At 38.6% G+C, this 20,124-nt stretch overlaps 1 protein-coding gene across 1 annotated transcript in view; it reads right to left on the bottom strand.

Annotated features, from left to right (window-relative positions):
* The window catches only part of LOC116335010 (thrombospondin type-1 domain-containing protein 7A-like), a 255,565-nt gene that overhangs the window by 217,879 nt on the left and 17,562 nt on the right, over positions 1 to 20,124 (bottom strand). The window contains exons 2-3 of the mRNA XM_039605075.1: positions 5,177 to 6,302; positions 1,676 to 1,924 (exon numbers count right to left, since the gene is read on the bottom strand). Coding sequence (XP_039461009.1) covers positions 1,676 to 1,924; positions 5,177 to 6,302 — 1,375 coding nt within the window. The remainder of the gene's footprint in view (positions 1 to 1,675; positions 1,925 to 5,176; positions 6,303 to 20,124) is intronic.

Raw genomic sequence — 20,124 nt, 5'->3', positions numbered from 1 at the left:
GCTGGCCTTGACATATTCCAATTCATAGCCAGCCCCATTCAGTCTCCAAACAATGGTCAGTGTCAAATCACAACAACAGTCACCTCAATCAACCGTCAACCCATCTATGAGAGAGTCATGGCATCCCAACCAATTCCAGTTGTTGTTCGGGCAGCTGGAACCAGGCCATTCTTCAAAAACTGGATTCCACAGGCTGGACGAATTACCAACTACCCTCCTGCTGCCCCATTTCCCCATTCAAAATCAAACTACATGCACCTTAACCCCCAGAGTCAGCGGCCTCCAATCCCTGCATCACCAGTTAAGAGAATAAATTTGATATTCACCTACAGTCTTTGACATGGCACTTGCCTTCCTGCCTGCTTTTGGAAGTCCTCATTCACCATTAGCTATGAATGAATGATGCAACCAGTCATGGAGCGTGCAGATTTATATACTAAATACTGGTTGTTAAGAGGATTTGGAAAACACCCACAGAGAACTTCAGTCTAATAGACGTTGTACCTGGCTGGCTCCAAGATTTGTTGTTGTTGACAATCCATCCTCCTACGACAATAATAACAACTCAGGACTCCACACCCCCAGTGTCTCACCTCTAGTTCCACATCCTCATTGCTGCAGTTGTAGCCCTGCACACAGGTCACATCACTCCAGCTGTCTGGCTCAACACCTGCCCCTCCTCTGCCTGAGGATCTGGTGATGAGGGTGGGCTGGCAAATCTTATCCCTGGCCACCCACTCACCAGACAACCACCACTAGCCAATTCTTTGCTGCCACAGCAACCTGCTTCCTGTATGAGGAAGCTTGGTTCTCAGTGGTGGAAGTGAGACCAACTGCCAGTGACCATCACCATCTCAGATCGTCTGGCCTCTTGGACCTAGTTCCTAGCCTTTTTCCCACAAGCTCTTTCTTCCAGGAGGAAGCAAGGTTCCCATTGTAGTCACTCAATGCTCCTAGAGCCCACTTCACTACCTGCATCTGCTGACGGCGACCCCCAGCCAGAGCTCGCTTTTCTGCCTGCATCAGCTATCGGTTTCGAGGCATCACCACCACAGTGAGTAAAAATAATTAATTCCTGTTTTTTTCTCCTGACGCAGCAGGCACTAAAAATAAACATGAGTTTTCTGTTTTTGAGCCAGTGAGTTTCATGTTAGTGTTTTTTGTTTCTTCACTGGTAAATCGTGAATTTTCTTTCTTTGGCTAGCAGTAATATCCATTTCTATGTCTGGGTTTTCAGTTTTTGAGGAGGCAGATATGATGAAAGTTGTCACTGAGATCTCAGTTTCTGAGTCAGTCCATATAAAAACTGAGTTTTGTGTTTCAGACTCTGGCAATGTCTCTACCAAGTTAATTGTGTTCGATCTTTCTCATTTAAAGACAGATTTTTGTTTTTCTGGGTCAGTATGCAGGAAGTGGGGTTTTTTTCAGGAATAACACAGGAAAAAAAAGAAAAAAAGAATTGAGTTTTGTGTTTTGAAGCCTGAGATGGACGAAACCGTTACTCCGCCCTGTACCACCCCAGAGAACGAGGTGGGAAAGAGGTGAGGTACAACCTGGCCTTGTTCTCTGTCTACAACAGGGAGGTATGGTGTATAAGTTCATAATAATGAGTCACTTTCTGCTGCTTTAAGAAAATCGTACATTAAGTAAAGTCTGTTAAAGCACAAGTACTTACGTAATGCAGGGTGGTACCACGTCACTCTGGGGGGTGCAGGGTTCCTTCTCCTCCAACTCTGGACAATCTATTCCTCCACCCACAGGGAACTGGGTCACTTTTCTAGTGCGAGTCCGCACCGCCTTGGGACTGGTGGGGTCATAGCACTCCTTGGTGCAAGCAGACCATTTGGACCATTCAGTCACATCACAGTCTTTGGTTATCACACAAGCCTGGAAGGTCACTGGCAAAGTCTCCTGAGAGCATAGACTGTAGAATATGAAAATAAAGACAGCAATGTACTCAATGTAACCACAAAAAATGTAATAAAACATGTTTAGAACTGTGCAAAAGTCACAATCGATCCACATTTTTTATATTTTGTAGGAAAAATAGATATATTGTATATACTGTAACTGATATAACAGCTATTAAAAAGAACAGGCTGTATGATGTGTTGAAATTTGCTTTCATGTAAAGAAAGAATATTTGAATGCGTATAATTATGCAATATTTTATCTGTGTGCAAAATGACTGCACCGTAAGCACAAAGGTATGACAGATGTATCACTGAAACATCACTGATCATATTTATAGTATAAACAGATGTTTCATGAAAAATGCTTTTTCCTGGTTTATTAAGAAGCAGAGTGAACGAATGGTAACAACAGAAATGACCAGTGAAATGCAGCACAGAGTTCTAAGGTTTTTCTCTGTCTGAGTCAGCTAATGTGATAATCGGCATATTAAAGTTCCAAATATAAAAAATCATTTATCTGTATTTTCTGTGGCTGCTTCCACAGGCCATGGCCTTGTTTGAAGACAGGACTTTAAAATTGCTGTTGTTGTTTTTATCACTGTGTTTGCTTTACTTTTTCAAAAGAAAATTATTTGGTATAATGATGCGATGCTTCTCTCTTTTTTCAGCTTCTCTAACAGTTCCATTTTTCTTCTTTTAGATTTTAACACACACACTTTCTTTCCTTTTCTGTGTTAGTTTAACTGTTTTATTTTACTTTCATTTTTGCCCCAATTTACCTGCAAGCCTCTGCACCATGTTTTGATTATGACCATGTGAAACTTTACACGTTAAACAGCCTATTTCTTATTATGGTTTATATGGCCCATGTTAACATACTGCACTGCTCTTCATCTCAGTGATTTGGTGAATGGAGTCACACAAAGCACATACGCTGTAGCCAGTTGAACTGTGTTGAATTTTCCTTATAATCAGGGGTGCACATAAGTGGTCCGCAGGTGTGCATTCGCTGTCAAAATAAAAGACGCGCACCAGGTAAGAAGTTGCAACGTGCGTTTGCGTACATATTAAAGGCGCTGTTTTTGTCCGCTAGAGTGGGATTTTCACGGCATATTCTGCACCACATCTCTGTGTGTTCATCATTTGTTTGAAGCCAGCTCACCTCCTGCAACCACTTTTCCGAGAATACGCGCTTCTTTTGCGGTTCGGACTCCTTCTGACATTTCTTTGGAGGTGGAGGAACACCAAAGTAATTGCTTAAAGGAGCTTGCTTCTTCGACATCTTTAAGAGTTCTAAACAAATGTCTGTCCTCCTCCAGAAAATCTTATGTACGCAAACGTGTGTTGCAACTTCTTATCTGGTGCGCGTCTTTTATTTTGACAGCGAATGCACACCTGCGGACCACTTATGTGCACCCCTGCTTATATACTACATCTCAGTGAGTAATTACTTGTTCATAACATCCTTACTCTGCTTAGATTTTATTGATCATGACAACCATCTTGCCCTGCTTACAAATACAGTAGTTTTGATTTTCTACACCTGAAATCTGAATTATGGAGACAGCGTTCAGAAAACCATCCAACAGATAGTTTTTGTAATTCTCTCATGTTTTTTTGAAACTAGACAAACAACCTGTTTAGTCATTAAGAGATTGTTAGCTTGTTATGAGTGTAAAGTTGGACAGGACATAAAATACTGAAAATCAGTCAGTTTACTAAAAGTAATGAGCCAAATGGAAATACAATGGAAAACCTGAAGTTTTTATATTCTACTCATGAATTATTTTTGGCATACACAGAAACAATTGTTTGGCAGAAGTTGGAAACTACTATAAAATTTTACATTTCAGACTCAAAGTTAACACTGTATATATCCCCCAGTCCTCTAGCCTGTGGTTAGTCGATCAAAGCTAACAATTATTTGCCACAGTGACTGACATTGACCATTTTCAGCCCTTGACTTACTAGCCTTTTTAATAATTTACTGTTATTATCCATAGTTAAACTAGTTAAAGTTAAAAACAAGCAAACAAAGAAATCAGCAACTGTATTTGGGAAAATATGGCGGTTATTGGATGGCTCATACATTTAATACCATCCATCCATTCGCTTCCGCTTATCCTTTTCAGGGTCGCGGGGGGCGCTGGAGCCTATCCCAGCTGTCACAGGGCGAGAGGCGGGGTACACCCTGGACAGGTCGCCAGTCTGTCGCAGGGCCAACACACAGGGACAGACAACCATTCACACTCACATTCACACCTAGTGACAATTTCAATTATCCAATTAACCTATCCCCACAAGCTGCATGTCTTTGGACGGTGGGAGGAAGCCGGAGTACCCGGAGGGAACCCACGCAAACACGGGGAGAACATGCAAACTCCACACAGAAAGACCCCGGCCTGATGGTGGAATTGAACTCAGGACCTTCTTGCTGTGCGGCAACAGTGCTAACCACCGTGCCACCGTGCTGCCATTTAATACCACTTAGTTTAATTCAGAGTTAACATTCTCAAATATCAAAACATCAGCACCAACCTAACTTATCAAGGCAGCTAAAAACTAACCAGTTGTGTGTATTACTTAACTTATATGATCTTTAAGTTACTTAAACACTGACAGCAACAACTTTGTCAACTCTGTGTCTCTGATATCCCTGCAGGCCAGCTAGTGAATCAGGTTGTGGTTTATGGTGTGCTATAACCACATCAGCCTATTCCTGCCTCAGCTTTTGATGGATGCAAGGCAAGTTACATCGTTAAAAGAAAAAAAAAAGAAAGTCCTTTTCACATTTGATCAACTTTCCCCATAATTTTAAGAATATCAGAATGACTTTAATGAGTACAAAAACATTGATTGAGCTTGCAGAAGATGTCTATATTAATTGTGTTACATTCTCATGAATTAAAACTAATAGTAATCTTGTTAATGGGGGCATGATAAAATATTTATAAAACACATTTTTGGGTGATATTTCATCTTTATTAAATAAATAAAATGAAATTGAGTTTAATTTAAAAACAATAATGAATAGAATAACAATCATCAACTCTAACACAAGCTCAAAGATCAAATCTCAAAGATTTAGCTATAGCTCTCAGTCTCTAACTGATTTAAAAAAGAAAAAGAAGACAAGCTAACATGCTGACAAAGAAAATTATATCAATACTCTATGAAGGATAGAACCATGACCATGGTAGAAAATCTGTGGTGACACAAATAACAGTTTGTTATTTTCTTTATTATATTTCAGTCATTGTTACCTGAGAGCTTCGACAGCCCCACTCTTATGCACACAGGTCACTTCTCTGGTCTGAAAACTGATTTGTAGGTCCCAGAACTTTCCTCCCGGGCGGTTCTGACGATTCTTGTTCCTCTTCTTTTTGATGAGTTCTCTGGTCTCAGGATCCTTTGCTTTGCCCCTCTCCCTTAACCTCTCTTGGACTTTCTCTCTTAATTTCTCTCTTTTTTCTTTGTTTTTCGCTTTTTTCTGTCGTTTCGGCCGATCAGCCAGTCGCAATGGCCTATCTGATTTCCTATTCCTGTTTCCCCAGCCCAGTTTTCTTTTGGATTTAAGTGGATTTTCGCCCTCTTTGGGCTGTTTGTCTCCTTCTTTTGACTGTTTTTCACCCTCTCTGGTCTGTTTGCCATCTCCTCTGGGTGGTTTTTCACCCTCTTTGGAGAGTTTGTCTCCCTCATTAGAAAGTTTATCACTTTCCCTGGGTTGTTTTTCACTCTCTCTTGGTGGTTTGTCTGCCTGTCTGGTTTGCCTTGACAGTGGAACAGTGCATGGGCCCCAGGGACCCACCCTGAGACTGTAAAGGCTCTCTTCTCCCTGACAGGGACCTAGCTGGCATGTCTGAAATTCAGTCAGATTTGGGCAGGCTGCCCCACCAAACAATGGTGGTGCCAGAACAAAGCGAATCCGGTTCTGTAACCCTATCCCGCAGGTTTTAGAACAGGGAGTCCATGGGCTAAACTCAGACACCACACAGTCCTGAGGACATGGGATAAGACAGGCCTGCTCTAGGCGTGGTTTGGGCTCAAAGTATTCACAGATTGCATCTTCTGCAGGCTCACCCTTTGCTTTTTGAACACAGCCCACCTCACGGGTCTGAATTCCTTCCTCTCCCTGAGTGCACATAGTAGGACGCTGCACCCTTGCACTGCGCATCACTGGCACACACTGGTTCCAGGCACCCAGCTGCCAGTCATATAGCTCTTTGTGCCAGTCACACACCCTGAAGCAGCTCTGCTGGTTGTCTGGTCGTTCTGCTTGGTCACAGTTGGTATGCAGGGTGGTCCAACCTTCAGAATGAGCACACCATACTGCCCTACTCTGGCTGCCTCCAGGACCACATTCACTTCCCATACAACGACCCCATGGACCTGTGAAATGTACAAATACAGAGAGGTCAGAGAAGAATCAGATGAGCGGTCATGCTTTTTGCAAAGAGAAAGTCACAGTTTTCATTAGCCATTTGTTTTGATACATTTCGTTTCATATTTTAACCTTGTGTTTCTTGTTCTAACACTGTACTAATCATTTTAACAAGTTAGGTCTGAGCAACAACTGTATAAAAATGTACAACATGGCTCCATTTCCTCTCACTGTATAAAAGTGAAGCCAAAGTTTTCCAGTTACAGGGGCTGCCAGGTCACATTTTTGAAGCAAGATCAGACTGCATCAGACTCCCACCCACACACCCACTGGATGTGATCACACAAACATCCCCCTGCACTTTTTACACAGCTTGGGTGCTCCGGTTTTAACGATCTCTGCTGATGGTTTTACTGTGTCTAATGACTCGTTAAACTAAGGTAAATACAATCACGTTGCTATATGATGTGTACGTGTTTACATCTTATAGAGCTATACAACATGTAGCATCATTCTGAAGCTCCTATTGTTAATGCGTTAGCTAGGTTAGCCGCTAGCATACACACTATGTTATAGTGTTGTTGTTAGCCATCCTAAACACCTGTGTTGCTGTCAATAATTAAATAATTTGTCACTCCTTAGTTTTTGTTACCATCATTTTAAACAGAGAGGGAGGCCTTTGAGATTGAGACTGACAATAATAAACAAACAGATTTAAACAGTTTTACATCCAGATGTAGAGCCCTCTACAGCCTGGTAGCATAGAGATAGAAAACTTTCAACTAAATGTTAGATTTAAAAACACAGCAGTTGAAAGTTTTATAGAATTTTAATTTGTTACAGGTTGTCACAGGAGCAGAACTCTGTAGGCCCACCCAGAAGACAGACAAAACTAGAACTTCAATAACAGTGTGACAGCTACCTTTGCTTTGTGTTATGTTACAAGTACTGCACATCATCATTAGATGAAGCTGAGAGTCTGGACTGTAACATAATGATGTTCTATTCAGTCATGTAGAGGTAGAGGACCCGAGATAGATATTCTGGTAGCTTAGCCTCTGTACTTTTGTCATCAGCTAATTTTGGAGTTACAACAAATTTACTCCCATATTCACTTAGTGTATTAAGCATTAAGAGTAAACATACAAAGATATGACATCTTGTTGAGCACAGTGTTACTATAACAAGAAGCACAATTAGATGATTACTTTTTAACAACTACAGTCTGAAAAAGCTAATTTTTTTTATTTTTTTTCCTATTGAATAGATTATAAAGAATAGATAAACATAAAACCAAGAACTTGTCAAAATGGTAACATTTCACTGTGAGCCTTTCATAACCCTTTCCAGTAGAGGCCATTCAATTCCAGTCATTAAGAGCTGACTGTAAAAGAGCCCATCAAAATAACATTCATTATCAATGTTAGCATTATAGAGAACCACATTAGCAATTTAAAAGCTAAGTGCTCCCTGGTAAAATAATAATGCACTGACAAATACACGCTGTTCTAATTGTTCTTTTTCAATACTGCAATTCCACTTCCACTGGATTTACCGTGAGAACTAAATTATAGGTCCACACAAACATCAACTTTAAGGACAAAAGCCTGTTAGTGGCACAGCAAAGGAGCCTAAGGTCAGTCATTACATAAAAACATGTTTATGCCAGGAATGGTGTAACCTTGTGTATCATTAGCTGTGTATGGTGTTACATTATGTGTAAGACCAGACTTTTCAAGTAATCTCACATACACTAATTAGAATTCTAGAAGTCATAACACAGATACTGGGAAAAGTAATTGTACAACAATAAATCAAATTAAAATATTGATCGTTAATAGCTAAAAATGCAATTTTATTCATTAATTCACTCACACATAATAAGAGTTATAAAAAGTAGACATGCATCCACAAACACATACTGCTTCTTCACCCTCATTAGTCTATCTTCAAGACACCACTTCAATACCATAATTGAAGTGACAAAGTTTTTGACAAAGTCATCTTTGCTTTTCTTATCAACAAGCTCCAGAAATTTGGATGTTGAGAATCATTCATTTAGTGGATCAAAACTCTTAACCACTCAACATCTGCAGCTGTTGTAACTAATAACCACACCTCGACACAGATTCACATAACAGTGAGGTCGAGGTATGTGACTGCCTCTAAGGAAAACACACATATAACTGGTATACAATCAAGTCCCTTTCACCATAGAATCAGCTACACTGGTGACATTCTGTTACATTATTAAGTGTAACAGAATGTCATTGGTGTGTTAAAATCCTTCAACAGCTATTCTCAAAGCCCTCAATATATGATTCACATTCTTAACTGTCACTACTCTAGTGGTCCAAAACTAAACTTCCAACAGTGTGCATCTAAAGGAAGGGCTGCATCTAATCTCCTAACTAATAATAACCACAGGTAACATCAAATGTCTTAGTATGAATGTTTACACAATCCAAATGAGTTCATCTAAACTACTTACCATTACTGAATAGCATAGATGAAGATCTCAATAACTAGGATAACTGTCTCTGTCTCACTAACTGAAAGAACAGCAGCAATAAAAATGACAATAAGATGAAGAATCATGCTGGCAATCTGATGGATGAGTCTGGGTTTGGTGGTTGCCAAAGAATGGTACTTTCTGCCAAGTGTTAAGTTTGGTGTAGGGGGAATTTTGGTGTGGGGGTATTGGGCTTGGCCCCTTTGTTGCGCTCCACTGTTCTTGAACTGTAATAAGTATACTCTTACTACAGTTCAGTGTACCTTGCTTAATAACAGTATATTTAACTTACCACTTCATTAAACTGTGTGTATAACTTACCCATAGCTAGTTCAGCCTATCACAGAAAAATGTCTTCTTTTAATGTGTCTGTGAAGGTTCTCAGTCATCCAGGTCATCGTAGTCTAAGGAGCTTGGAAAGAAAAGTGTCTGGATGTCTTTAAGTTTTCTTGAAGACGTTTGATCCGAGAAGCTTCTTGAGTTCTAAGAGCAATTGGTGGAGAGTCCCACATTTTAAGCCCTATGGGAGTGTCCCCCAAAACCTTGGTTGATTGTGCCCTCACATGTTTTCACACCTTGGCTCATGTGATTAGGTACAGGATCAATAGGGGGTCCATGACCCTCTTGAGGACACTCCTATAGGGCTTAATGTTTTTGGACTCTCCACCAATTGCGCTTAGAACTGAAAAAGCTTTTCGGATAAGAGGTGAATCGTCTTCAAGAATACTTGAAGAAGTCCAGGTGCTTGTCTTTGCAAGCTCCAAGCTTCCAAAACTTCTTCCTTTAATGTCTTTAATTATTTCTTTACTTCCTGACTGAGCAGACGGATACACAACACCACTGTCAGTACCCAGGCGGTGCCATACTCTGAATATATGGACTTCCAAAGATCAAAGAAGGAGTCCCACACAGACCCATTGTTAGCAGTATAAATTCAGTCGCCTACAACATTTTCAAGCACCTCGCCACCTAGCTACCTTTTTGGGGAACACAACCCATCACAACAAAATCTTTAAATACAACTAGGGTTTCTACAGACATCAACATGGATGTGCCATGGGCTCCCCAGTGTCACCAATGGTAGCCAACATTTACATTGAGGAAGTGGAAAGTAAAGCTCTTGGCTATTTTAGAGGGACAGCACCTATTCACTGGTACGTGGATGACACCTAAGCCAAAATCAAAACCCAAGAAACCTTCACCATTTACATCAACTCAGTGGATAGAAACATAAAGTTTACCAGGGAAGACACAAAGGATAATATTTTGCCATTACTGGACTGTGCTGTCCACATTGAAGAGAATGGAAACCTCAACAGTGAAGTTTACCAGAAGCCCACACACAGAGACCAGTACCTCCTCTTTGAGTCCCATCACCCTCTGGAACACAAACTTGGAGTAATCAGGACCCTGCAACTCTGGGCAGAAAACATTCTCTCTAAAGCAGGGAGCTCTTTACATCTCAGACATCTACACTGGCAAAATCAAGCAGCCACTCCATAAATGCATGGCACAACAGAAGAGGCACCTTGACAGGACAAGACTCAGTGGTACATCTGCATCTGCATCTAAAGGATGGATTTGGTTTACCATACTGATAGCAAACACCAGAACTTCGCCCTCCTCCAACACACCCACCCTACAACTTGTCACCCTTAACATTTTAAGAATTTCTACTTTTCTACTACTGTTCTTTACATTGTTTCACAAATGTAGATCTGGGACAAAAGGGAGAGACTGGAATTGCTGGAGCAGTTTTGATGAATGATCTCAGGGTTAAGTAGAAAGGAAATTTGAGCAACAATGATGTTCTCAGTGGCAGATGACCTTATCAAGATTCTTGAGGGACTGGTGGCATGAAGCATCTGGACTTCTTGAAGATCTGAGTCAGAAAAGTAGTCCTGAGGAAGTACAAGAGACATGTGGTGACTGGGTGGAGAGAGAAGAAAAATGGCATCTGAGAGGAGATAGCCAGGTGACTCTTTTTGTGAAATCTGTCTATTAGTCATTAGTCAGTCTGGGCTATAAAGTGGAGAAGCAAACAAGATTGAATTAGGCTGGGTAACATGGGAAATTCACTCCCTGAGGTTGGGGGTGAAAGGATAAATAATAGGACGAGAGTGGTTCAAGACCTACTGAGGCAGGAATCATCAACTTTGCACTCAGCATAGAGACTAATCCACTTCCTCTTATCTGATTATGACACTCTACTTGGCAAGATGGGAAATGTCATCAGCACCTTGAGCCATTACCCTGCTGCTCTTTGTTTTCTGGAAGCAGAGGCTCCCAAATGTCTGTGGCGAGAAGTTCTCTTTGTTATGAGATGGTCACTACAAATCATAATTGGAGGCAAGGTTATTAAAATTTTTATGTCAGGGTGAAACCAGTTCTCTTTTTACATAATAAAATACTATTAAAAGGATTATATTGACCATATAACATATGAAAGTGCTAGATTACTAAAACAGTTTTAATACCCAAGTGGGTGAAATAATAGAGGATGTTTTAAAGCTGCATAAAAATAGGTGAAGGGTAGACAGATGTCCAATACTAAAACAGACCTTCTGCCTACTGCCAGGGAACAAAGCAGTGGCAGCAATGGTGGCGGTGCTGTGGGGGTTGGGTAGGATATGGTTGGATAGATTTCTTAAATGTCAGACGGGGTGAGGTGAGATTAGACAAAGGAGGAGATGGGGGTGGGTGGGACTGTTTTATTAAGACATGCCATGTCAAACCATGCATCTTTTCTTTAATAGACAAGCAAGCAACTCAGAAACAAATGTGCAGAAGATAACCTGATAGACCACAAGGTTTGACCACAAGGTTTACTGATGATTTAGATGGGTATAATAACAATGTTAGTTTGTACTATTTAATTCATTCATTCATGTTAGAATGTCACAAATACATTGTTTTATCAGAAATGTGTTCCTCTTTGTTGTAACTGTTCTATATGGTTTTCATTTAATATCACAGACAAGTCAAGATGAAATCTGTCTTGAAAATCAGTTTATACAGAAACTTTTACTACACTAATCAGCACAGAGAGATTCACGTCAGTTCTCTCCACTTTGTGCTTTTCCTCTTTACAAATATTTACACTTCATGACAACTTAAGTATCTTTCTTTTACAGGAAGAATTTTAGTGAGATAAGAATGAGAAAACATAAAGTGACTGATGTGAGCTCATCATTTCTAACAGCAGGTGTTACAGACGACTGTAGTTGTGTTAAAGTGACAGAGTGACAGTCTAAATGTAAATGACTTAAACCTTTGGAGTAGAGCCCAGTTGTGCTGGTTTAAACTGATTCAGGTTTGAGACTAAAACCTTTAAAAATGACGAAACTTGATTATCAGATAGAAGATAGTAAAGTGAGACATTTATCAATAAAAAAAATCTTTTATTTTTATGCATCTTTATTTTTCTTCACTTGGAATATATTGGGGTACATATTCAGTTTTTGTAAATATATACTTTTTTTCTTATTTTAATCAGTACACATTGTATGTATTAACTACCAGTACAGTTTTGTGCATGTTTTTCTTTTTGAATTTATGATAGTCCCAGTTCAATGCACAATGAAGAATTTGTTAAATTCCTTGCAGGACAATTTTCTAAACCCGAGTTTAATAACGTCAGATGTATTAAAGTGACTTAAACAGTTCAGCTACAGTCTACAGTTAACATAACCTTTGACTATCAAAAATCATCATTTAGCTTTAGCAAGCTAAACTTAATCATGTCAAGTTAATTGAATCTGTTTTCGGTAGATGTAAAGTTAATGTCATTTAACTATAACCTTCAGCATTTAATTAACAAAGCTTAGTTAGATTTACTTAAAATATCAAACAATTAATTGCATATAATTGCAATTAATTGTAATTACTTTTCCCATTGAAACAACTGAGTTTTGTGGCACCGGTTGCCATAATTTGATTAAGTAAATACAACATTTTATTTCTTAGAGTGAAGCATCGAAGAATTTTATCTGAATGCAGCTGAAAGAAATAAAAACCAAACCAAGTTCTATTTAAGCTCACCTCACTGTGTGTTTCTGTGCCATATCATCCACCTCGTAAATATACAAAGATGGTGTCATTAATTTGGTTCGTTTTTAGTGTAAATGTGACACATTGTCAAATATATATGTATTTTAATGTGATATTTAAAATCCATTAGTCAACTATTGCTGTGAGGTATGTAAAAGAAGTGCAAAAGAAATACCAAAGGTGGTCTGGGAAAATAAACCAGGGATCCCTGGCTTCTTCTCCACCACCTCCTGCTCAGGCAGCAGTGATGGGAATAACGGTGTTACAAGTAACGGCGTTACTTTTTTCAGTAACGAGTAATCTAACTAATTACTATTCCTATCGTTACAACGGCGTTACAGTTACTAACAAGGAAACGCGGTCCGTTACTATTTTTCAACAAACACACGTTGAAGCTGTGTTCAGCTTACCGCATCTTATATCAGCTGCAGGAAGTAGCTGTAAGTAATCTGGACGCTACAGCTTTAAGCAGCTGCGCGCTCCCGCGGACGGTAATCACGATCACTGTCTAGCACAACACCTGGAGCTCAGGGGGCAAAACAATCGCATGAGTGCTGCTGTTTGACTGAGGAAGAATAAAGTAGTCGTGGTAAGTTAATCACATGACAAAGCAACATGGTGATATATACCAGTTTATAAATTGTGTTGATAGGCCACGTAAAACCAGAGTCATGATAAACAAGATATACGCGGCGTTTTTTCCTCAATAGTTTCGCCACGTTAGCGCTAGCAAGCACTCTCTGCTTATGAGCAAAAAAAAAAACAAAAAAGTTTTAGGAGTGACGGAGAGAGAGAGAGAGAGAGAGAGAGAGAGAGAGAGAGAGAGAGAGAGAAAGAAAGAGAAAGAGAGAGAGAAAGAGAGGGAGAAAGAGAGCAGGAAAAGAGAGAGAGAGTTTTGAGATGTGAGATTTGTGACGTTTAGCGTGTTTGGAGTGTGTAGTTAATGTGTTGTCTTGTGTAGTTAGTGTGTAGTGTTGTGGATAGTTTTGTGTTGTGTGTCAGAACAATGAGGCGACTGCTGTCTCCAGGTAGAAACAGCAGTGATACACCTGCTGCTGTCAGACCTGCAGGTATCAGGCTGTGATGTTCTCCTTTATAGTGGACAGAAATTATTTTTTTGGAGTGGCACAAATAATTTGTGGCATCTTATTGAAGAACAGCTGATTGTTCTGTAAATAGTTTGAAATGGTTATTTAAAAAAGGGTAAAAGTAAATGGATGCAAATAACTTTGTTGTTTGCAAAACTTGTGCATAGGATTTTAAAATTGACAATTAATATTTGCATTTGAAGTTATGAAATATGATTCATTAAAGATGTTTATGGTTGTTACAGTAAAAATATAACTTTTTCTACTCTGATTTTATGTTTTTTGTCTGATTTTAGATCAATTCTGGTTATACAGTATGAGAAAATGAGAACATAACTGTAAATTCAGGCACGCGAGGTTGCGCTAAAAAGAATGATACCAAACAAGGCAAAGTAAATAGCTTTTAAAGGTAAAATGTGGAGAGAAAATCAAGAGTAGTAAAAAATGGCCAATTATACCCTGGACCCCAGAGGGTTACACGTTCTTTGTTTTTTTTTAAAGTAACGCAATAGTTACTTTTCCAAGTAATTAATTACTTTTAGAATATTGTAACTCAGTTACTTTTTTGAAGAAGTAACTAGTAACTATAATTGAATTACTATTTCAAAGTAACTTGCCCAACACTGTCAGGCAGTAAGTAGAGCACATGGGGTCCAGTGGCATGTAAGGGAGCACTGAAGAAATGAGGGTAGGAAGGTGGAGGGGTGTGGAGGTTGATGGATGAATGGAGGAGGTGTTGATTAGCCCACCATAGACTCACACACTGCATGTGATATATTTAGCTTCATGTTGCCAGTGAGGAGCTCAGCTCAGTATGCCAGGAGGGTTGGTATGTGCACCCCACAGATGATTTCTAGGCTCAGCTGCTTTAACACATTTACTTGGCTACTGTCACCCTCTCTGATGACTGATCTGGTTTTCTTCCATTTGAAGAACTATATTAAGTCACAGAGTGCAAATCTATTTTCCACTGGCCTTCATGCAAGGAGTTACCACACTGAACAGCTTTCAGGAAGAATTCCATTTGCACGACTGTCACTGAGAACACAGATCTTATAGCTTGGAAATGTCATATTATTACATGAATGCAATATTGTGGATTTATTTGAATTGAGCTGCACATTTGATATGACATGAGATATATCTCCATATGAGCAGGAATTTGGATGTACAGAGCACTTCAGGATTATTTCCGAACTGCTAACTGCTTATATTCTTTATTTAATGCATCAGAAAAAAGAACTGATGAAGACCAGTGGCCAGGAATCAAGACGAATGGACTTCAGCGTTAAAATTCAATTTCCCTGATGCTACAGAAAGTCTTGTTTCTGATCCAGAAGAATTTCATCCAAGGAAACTCCCGAGCTGTCATCACAGTTGATAATCTGCACATCAACAGCTCTATCGTGATCGGAACACCACTCCATGGCTGTACTGATCTTGTGTCAGGTTATCTATATCCACACAAAGCCCTTTGTGACTCTTTCCTTTTTATTTTCCTTTTCCACTGGTTTAATAGCATATTTTGTTTGGGGTTTTTTTTTTTTTTGCTTTGCTATTGTTGTGATTTTAAGTTACTTTGGAATTATTCTTTGATGGCTGCACTGTTTTGTTTCACTTATGTCACTTTTCACCTCTTTTCTCTTGTCTTTGCACTCAGAATTATGCTTGTTCTACCTTCAATGCTGGGATTTACTACACAAACATACAGCACAGACACATACATGTGCACATCTTTAGTGAGCGCCTAGCACTCCAACAGTTAGCTAAACATGAACACACTGAGATTTGGAATGGAAACTTGGAAACATGGAAACTTTGTGAAGTTCCAGAGAAATGAGGCTAAAATTTGCTAATCAGCTAAATTACTTATAGGCAGGTATTAGCTGTCAGACTCATATATATGTTCAAAACATGTGTACACATATACAACACTATAATTTATCTATTATTTTTTTATCTATTCAAAATATGGATTTATGAATATTACATGTATCTGACAACATTTGCAGTCTACAGACATTTTTTAACATTAGCTGAAAGATTCTTGTCTTTGCGATGGTCTCAGGCATTTTGTTTTTGCCAGTACACCACTCACATTCACATCATGATGGTTATCACAGACACTCATATTAAACCTATCACTATCAGTGATCATGCACCAGCTGTTATCGCTCTGACACCGAAAAAAGTCACACAAAAAATTAGGAGGACAATATTTCTTACTGAAAGATAAAGAAAAATCACTTATTAGAACGAAAAAAAATTAAGAATTAGATGCTGCCTTTGCAACAAGAGCGTATAATTACCAACCTCAGAAAACTAAAATTGTAATTAAATTAAGAAGACACAATCTTGTAATGGCTGTGTTTGGAGAACTCTGAATATGGGAATAAATCTAGAAAATTCATTGCTGTATAAAGTAGAGATGGACCGATCCGATATTACGTATCGGTATCGGTCCGATACTGACCTAAATTACTGGATCGGATATCGGCGAGAAATAAACAATGTAATCGATCCATTAAATATCAAAAAAACATCTCACAAAACTTGCAACACGGCGTAACTCGGCTCATAACCGTAGCACGTCGGAGCAGTGTGCGTCACGTGATAGAGCGGCTGTGTGTATTTGTAGCCTCGCTACCAAACCAGCATTTCATCTCCGAAGAAGTTATCCCAGAGAGAAGTAAAGCAAGTGTGTAAGTTCATCTCTGAATGTTTGTAAAGCGTTCCCACGTTAAGCTTAACAACCGATATATGGAGCGACTGCCTCTCTCTCTCTCTCTCTCCCTCTCCTGCTGCTACTTCAATCATGAAACTGATCAATGATCAGCTGATCGGCTTTTCTGTCGCGAGTCCGTCTCTCTTCTTTGTTTTTGGCCCACTTCGCGCCAGAAAGAGGAAACCAGCGGCTGAACAACAGCAGCACGTTTAAGCTTGATAAGCTGTTGTTAGAATTTATTTAATATTACTTTCTACACCAGGATCCTTTTCTACGTAGCTGACGGCTGGTAACTGTGCAGGGGCGGATCTAGCAAAGTTTAGCCAGGGGGCCGATAGGGCATGAACAGGGAAAAGGGGCACAAAGACATACTTTTCTTTCTTATTCTCATTTAAAATGTCTAGCTTTTAATAAATAATTATCTGAATCTTACACCCAAAGTTTTAATCTGATGTAAAATGTATAGAAGTCCATTACTGTATATAGTAACTGGTAAGTCTAATATACCCTAGTAAGCTATAGTACTTTTTCCTTTGGGAAGGTACCGTCTTATTTATTTACAATGTTACCCATCTTACTAAAGAGGAAATGATTCTATAACTTGCTCCAGCTGTATAACTGAACTGTTTTGTCTAAACAGCACGAGGAAACCCAATTAAAACATTTACAGCATTGTCTCCATAGTAGAAACTGCAGTGCAAGTCATAAAATCTTCTTATTTTGAGGCCTGTGTGTGACTCAGACTGAACACATATACAGTGGCTTGCAAAAGTATTCGGCCCCCTTGAACTTTCCCACATTTTGTCACATTACAGCCACAAACATGAATCAATGTTATTGGAATTCCACGTGAAAGACCAATACAAAGTGGTGTACACGTGAGAAGTGGAACGAAAATCATACATGATTCCAAACATTTTTTACAAATAAATAACTGAAAAGTGGGGTGTCTAATTTGAAATTGAATTTATGGTTTGAAAATGATCATCACTAAATTGAAATTGAATTTTATATATTGAAAATGAATTCATTTGCTTTGAATGACTTCTGAAGTCTTAATTCAGCTCAAGATGCTGACGCTCCCGTCAGTAACACTTTCGGTCCGCTAGTAAAACGCAGTTCTATTAATCTGCGCTCGTTTACTCTTGAACCGGAACTGGATGTAAGTTCCAAAAAACTGAATTGTAGAACTGAAACTGATTGGTGAGAAGTGAATCTGAAATTATTCGAGAGCTAAATTTTTAAAGGATAAAATACAGTTTCAAAGCAAATCAATTCATTTTCAAACCATAAATTCAATTTCAAATTAGACTAATTCAAATTCAGTTTTCAAAAGCATTTATTCAAGTTACAATTCAGATTCAATCTGAGCAATTCAAATTCAAATTTAACTTATTCAAATTCAGTTTCTGATGGCACAGATTTCTGCCCATAGTAGATGTACTTACATTACTTTAGGTTTTAGTCAGTAAAAAGTGACAAAAACATTAGCGTCTGCTGTACACTTGCAAGAAAACTTGTATATAATTGTTACATACAATTTAATTTTTGCTTGATGCAATGTGCATAAAGTTAAAAGATTAAAACTAATCAAACAAGTTTTAAAAAGAGACTTTTTCATTTGAATCAATTTTATATGACGGATTATGCAGAAAAAATAGAATTGGGCTGAAAGGTCTGTAGCTTTATTACGTATTCAGGTTCTGTATCATGTTTTTAAAAAGTAACTAACTAAGTAATAAAGTAACTCATTACTTTTGAAAATAAGTAATCAGTAAAGGAACAGGATTACATTCTTGGAGAAGTAATCAGTAATTAATAAATAATTACTTTTTTCAAGTAACTTGACCAACATTGTTGGGGACCGCTGAATTTACATGATTGAATAAATGTTCTTTTCTGTAACACATGCAACACATCCACGACAGGATAGGCCAATTTCCAAAGACTCCTCAACACATGATGAACATGAATGATGCATCATCTCATATCATCCCCTTACAATGATCTGGATGAAAACCTAGCATTTACAATGTTTAGATGGGTGATAAACACATATCCAAACATTAGCAAAGACCATGTACATTTTCCATGTCAAAGGCACAACCAGAGAGCAGGCTGAGCATATAATACAACACTGTTTTATCTATAGCTTTATCTAAATACATTAAATAGGGAAACAATTTGGTCTGTTAAAAAAGATGCTCATATGTGAATGAATTTATCACAAAAGAAATAATTTATGATTTTTTTTCTGTATCAAATAGTTAAACACATTTCTTGATTTGCTTGTGTTTTACATAACATAAGCACTTTATTTTAAAGCTGAAGTGTAGCTTTTATTTTTCGATGGATAGAATATAAAATAGAATAGAATACAATAGAATAGAATAGAATAAATCTTTATTATCCCATGAATGAGAAATTTCGGTGTTACAGAGCTCTTACAGTAAGGGAAAATAAAATATAAAAGGAAGACGGATGGATGTTGGATGTTAGCTTAGACAACATCCTCTTCTCCCCAACCTGCTCGATGGACTTCAGCAGACAGTCCAGAACAGAAATCATTCATGTACCGGATCAATAAGTAGAGACTTCAGGGAGGATTAAAGTTTAAAATAAATAGTGTTAAATAACCACAAAGACTGCCTCAGAACCACATTTTTAATTATTTTATTTATTTATTTTTTTGTGAACACCAGTATTTAAAAAATACTACAACAACTTGCTCCATAGCTCAGCCTTTGATAAGCCATTTATTTCATCCAACTACCCCATTGTGGAAGCAGTAATAAAGAACAATAGTTAATTGGCTAATATTGCTTTTCATGCCTGAGTAGCTTGGATATTAACTTGGCTGGAGGAAACCCAGCGTTCTGTAGTCACACAGTAGGCTCTCCCTGTGGTTAGTACCCTGAGACTGCACATTTATTTCATCACCACAACCCCATCTCAATTGTCAGCACTGAATTTAATTATACCGGCGGCTTGAAATTACCCACAATGCCCATAAGTGCTCCCGATGGAGTTTGGGGGTGGAAGCATGGGACATTCTGAGCAGGACAGAGGAAAACACAATATGCATAGGATATGTAGGATGGACAAATGCTGCTTATGATGCGACAGACTGAACGTGAACGTAGCTTAACAACTTAAGCACGTAATTTACTGGGTTGTTTTTATTTCCATCTCTTATCTCATCATTTAACAGCCTGTGTGTGAAATTTTAAGATTTATGGACTGTCACCGCTTTTTACATTTATCTTTTTTTATTCTTAACAAATGGGAGGGGCGCCATGTGAAGCAGGTCTGCCAATTTCTGCTGTGGAGAATCAGCCTTACTGATACAGCCTCTAAAGGAACGTTCAGATGTGTCGGGATGTGTCTTTTATTTTTTAAAACATGAGGATGTAGAGCTTCAGACATGATATTTTGAAAAACTACCTTCAGCTTAG

The sequence above is a fragment of the Oreochromis aureus genome, linkage group 22, assembly GCF_013358895.1.
Source record: "Oreochromis aureus strain Israel breed Guangdong linkage group 22, ZZ_aureus, whole genome shotgun sequence".
Lineage (NCBI taxonomy): Eukaryota > Metazoa > Chordata > Actinopteri > Cichliformes > Cichlidae > Oreochromis > Oreochromis aureus.
The sequence above is the reverse complement of the archived record's forward strand: the minus strand, read 5'-3'. Positions and strand labels throughout refer to the sequence as shown.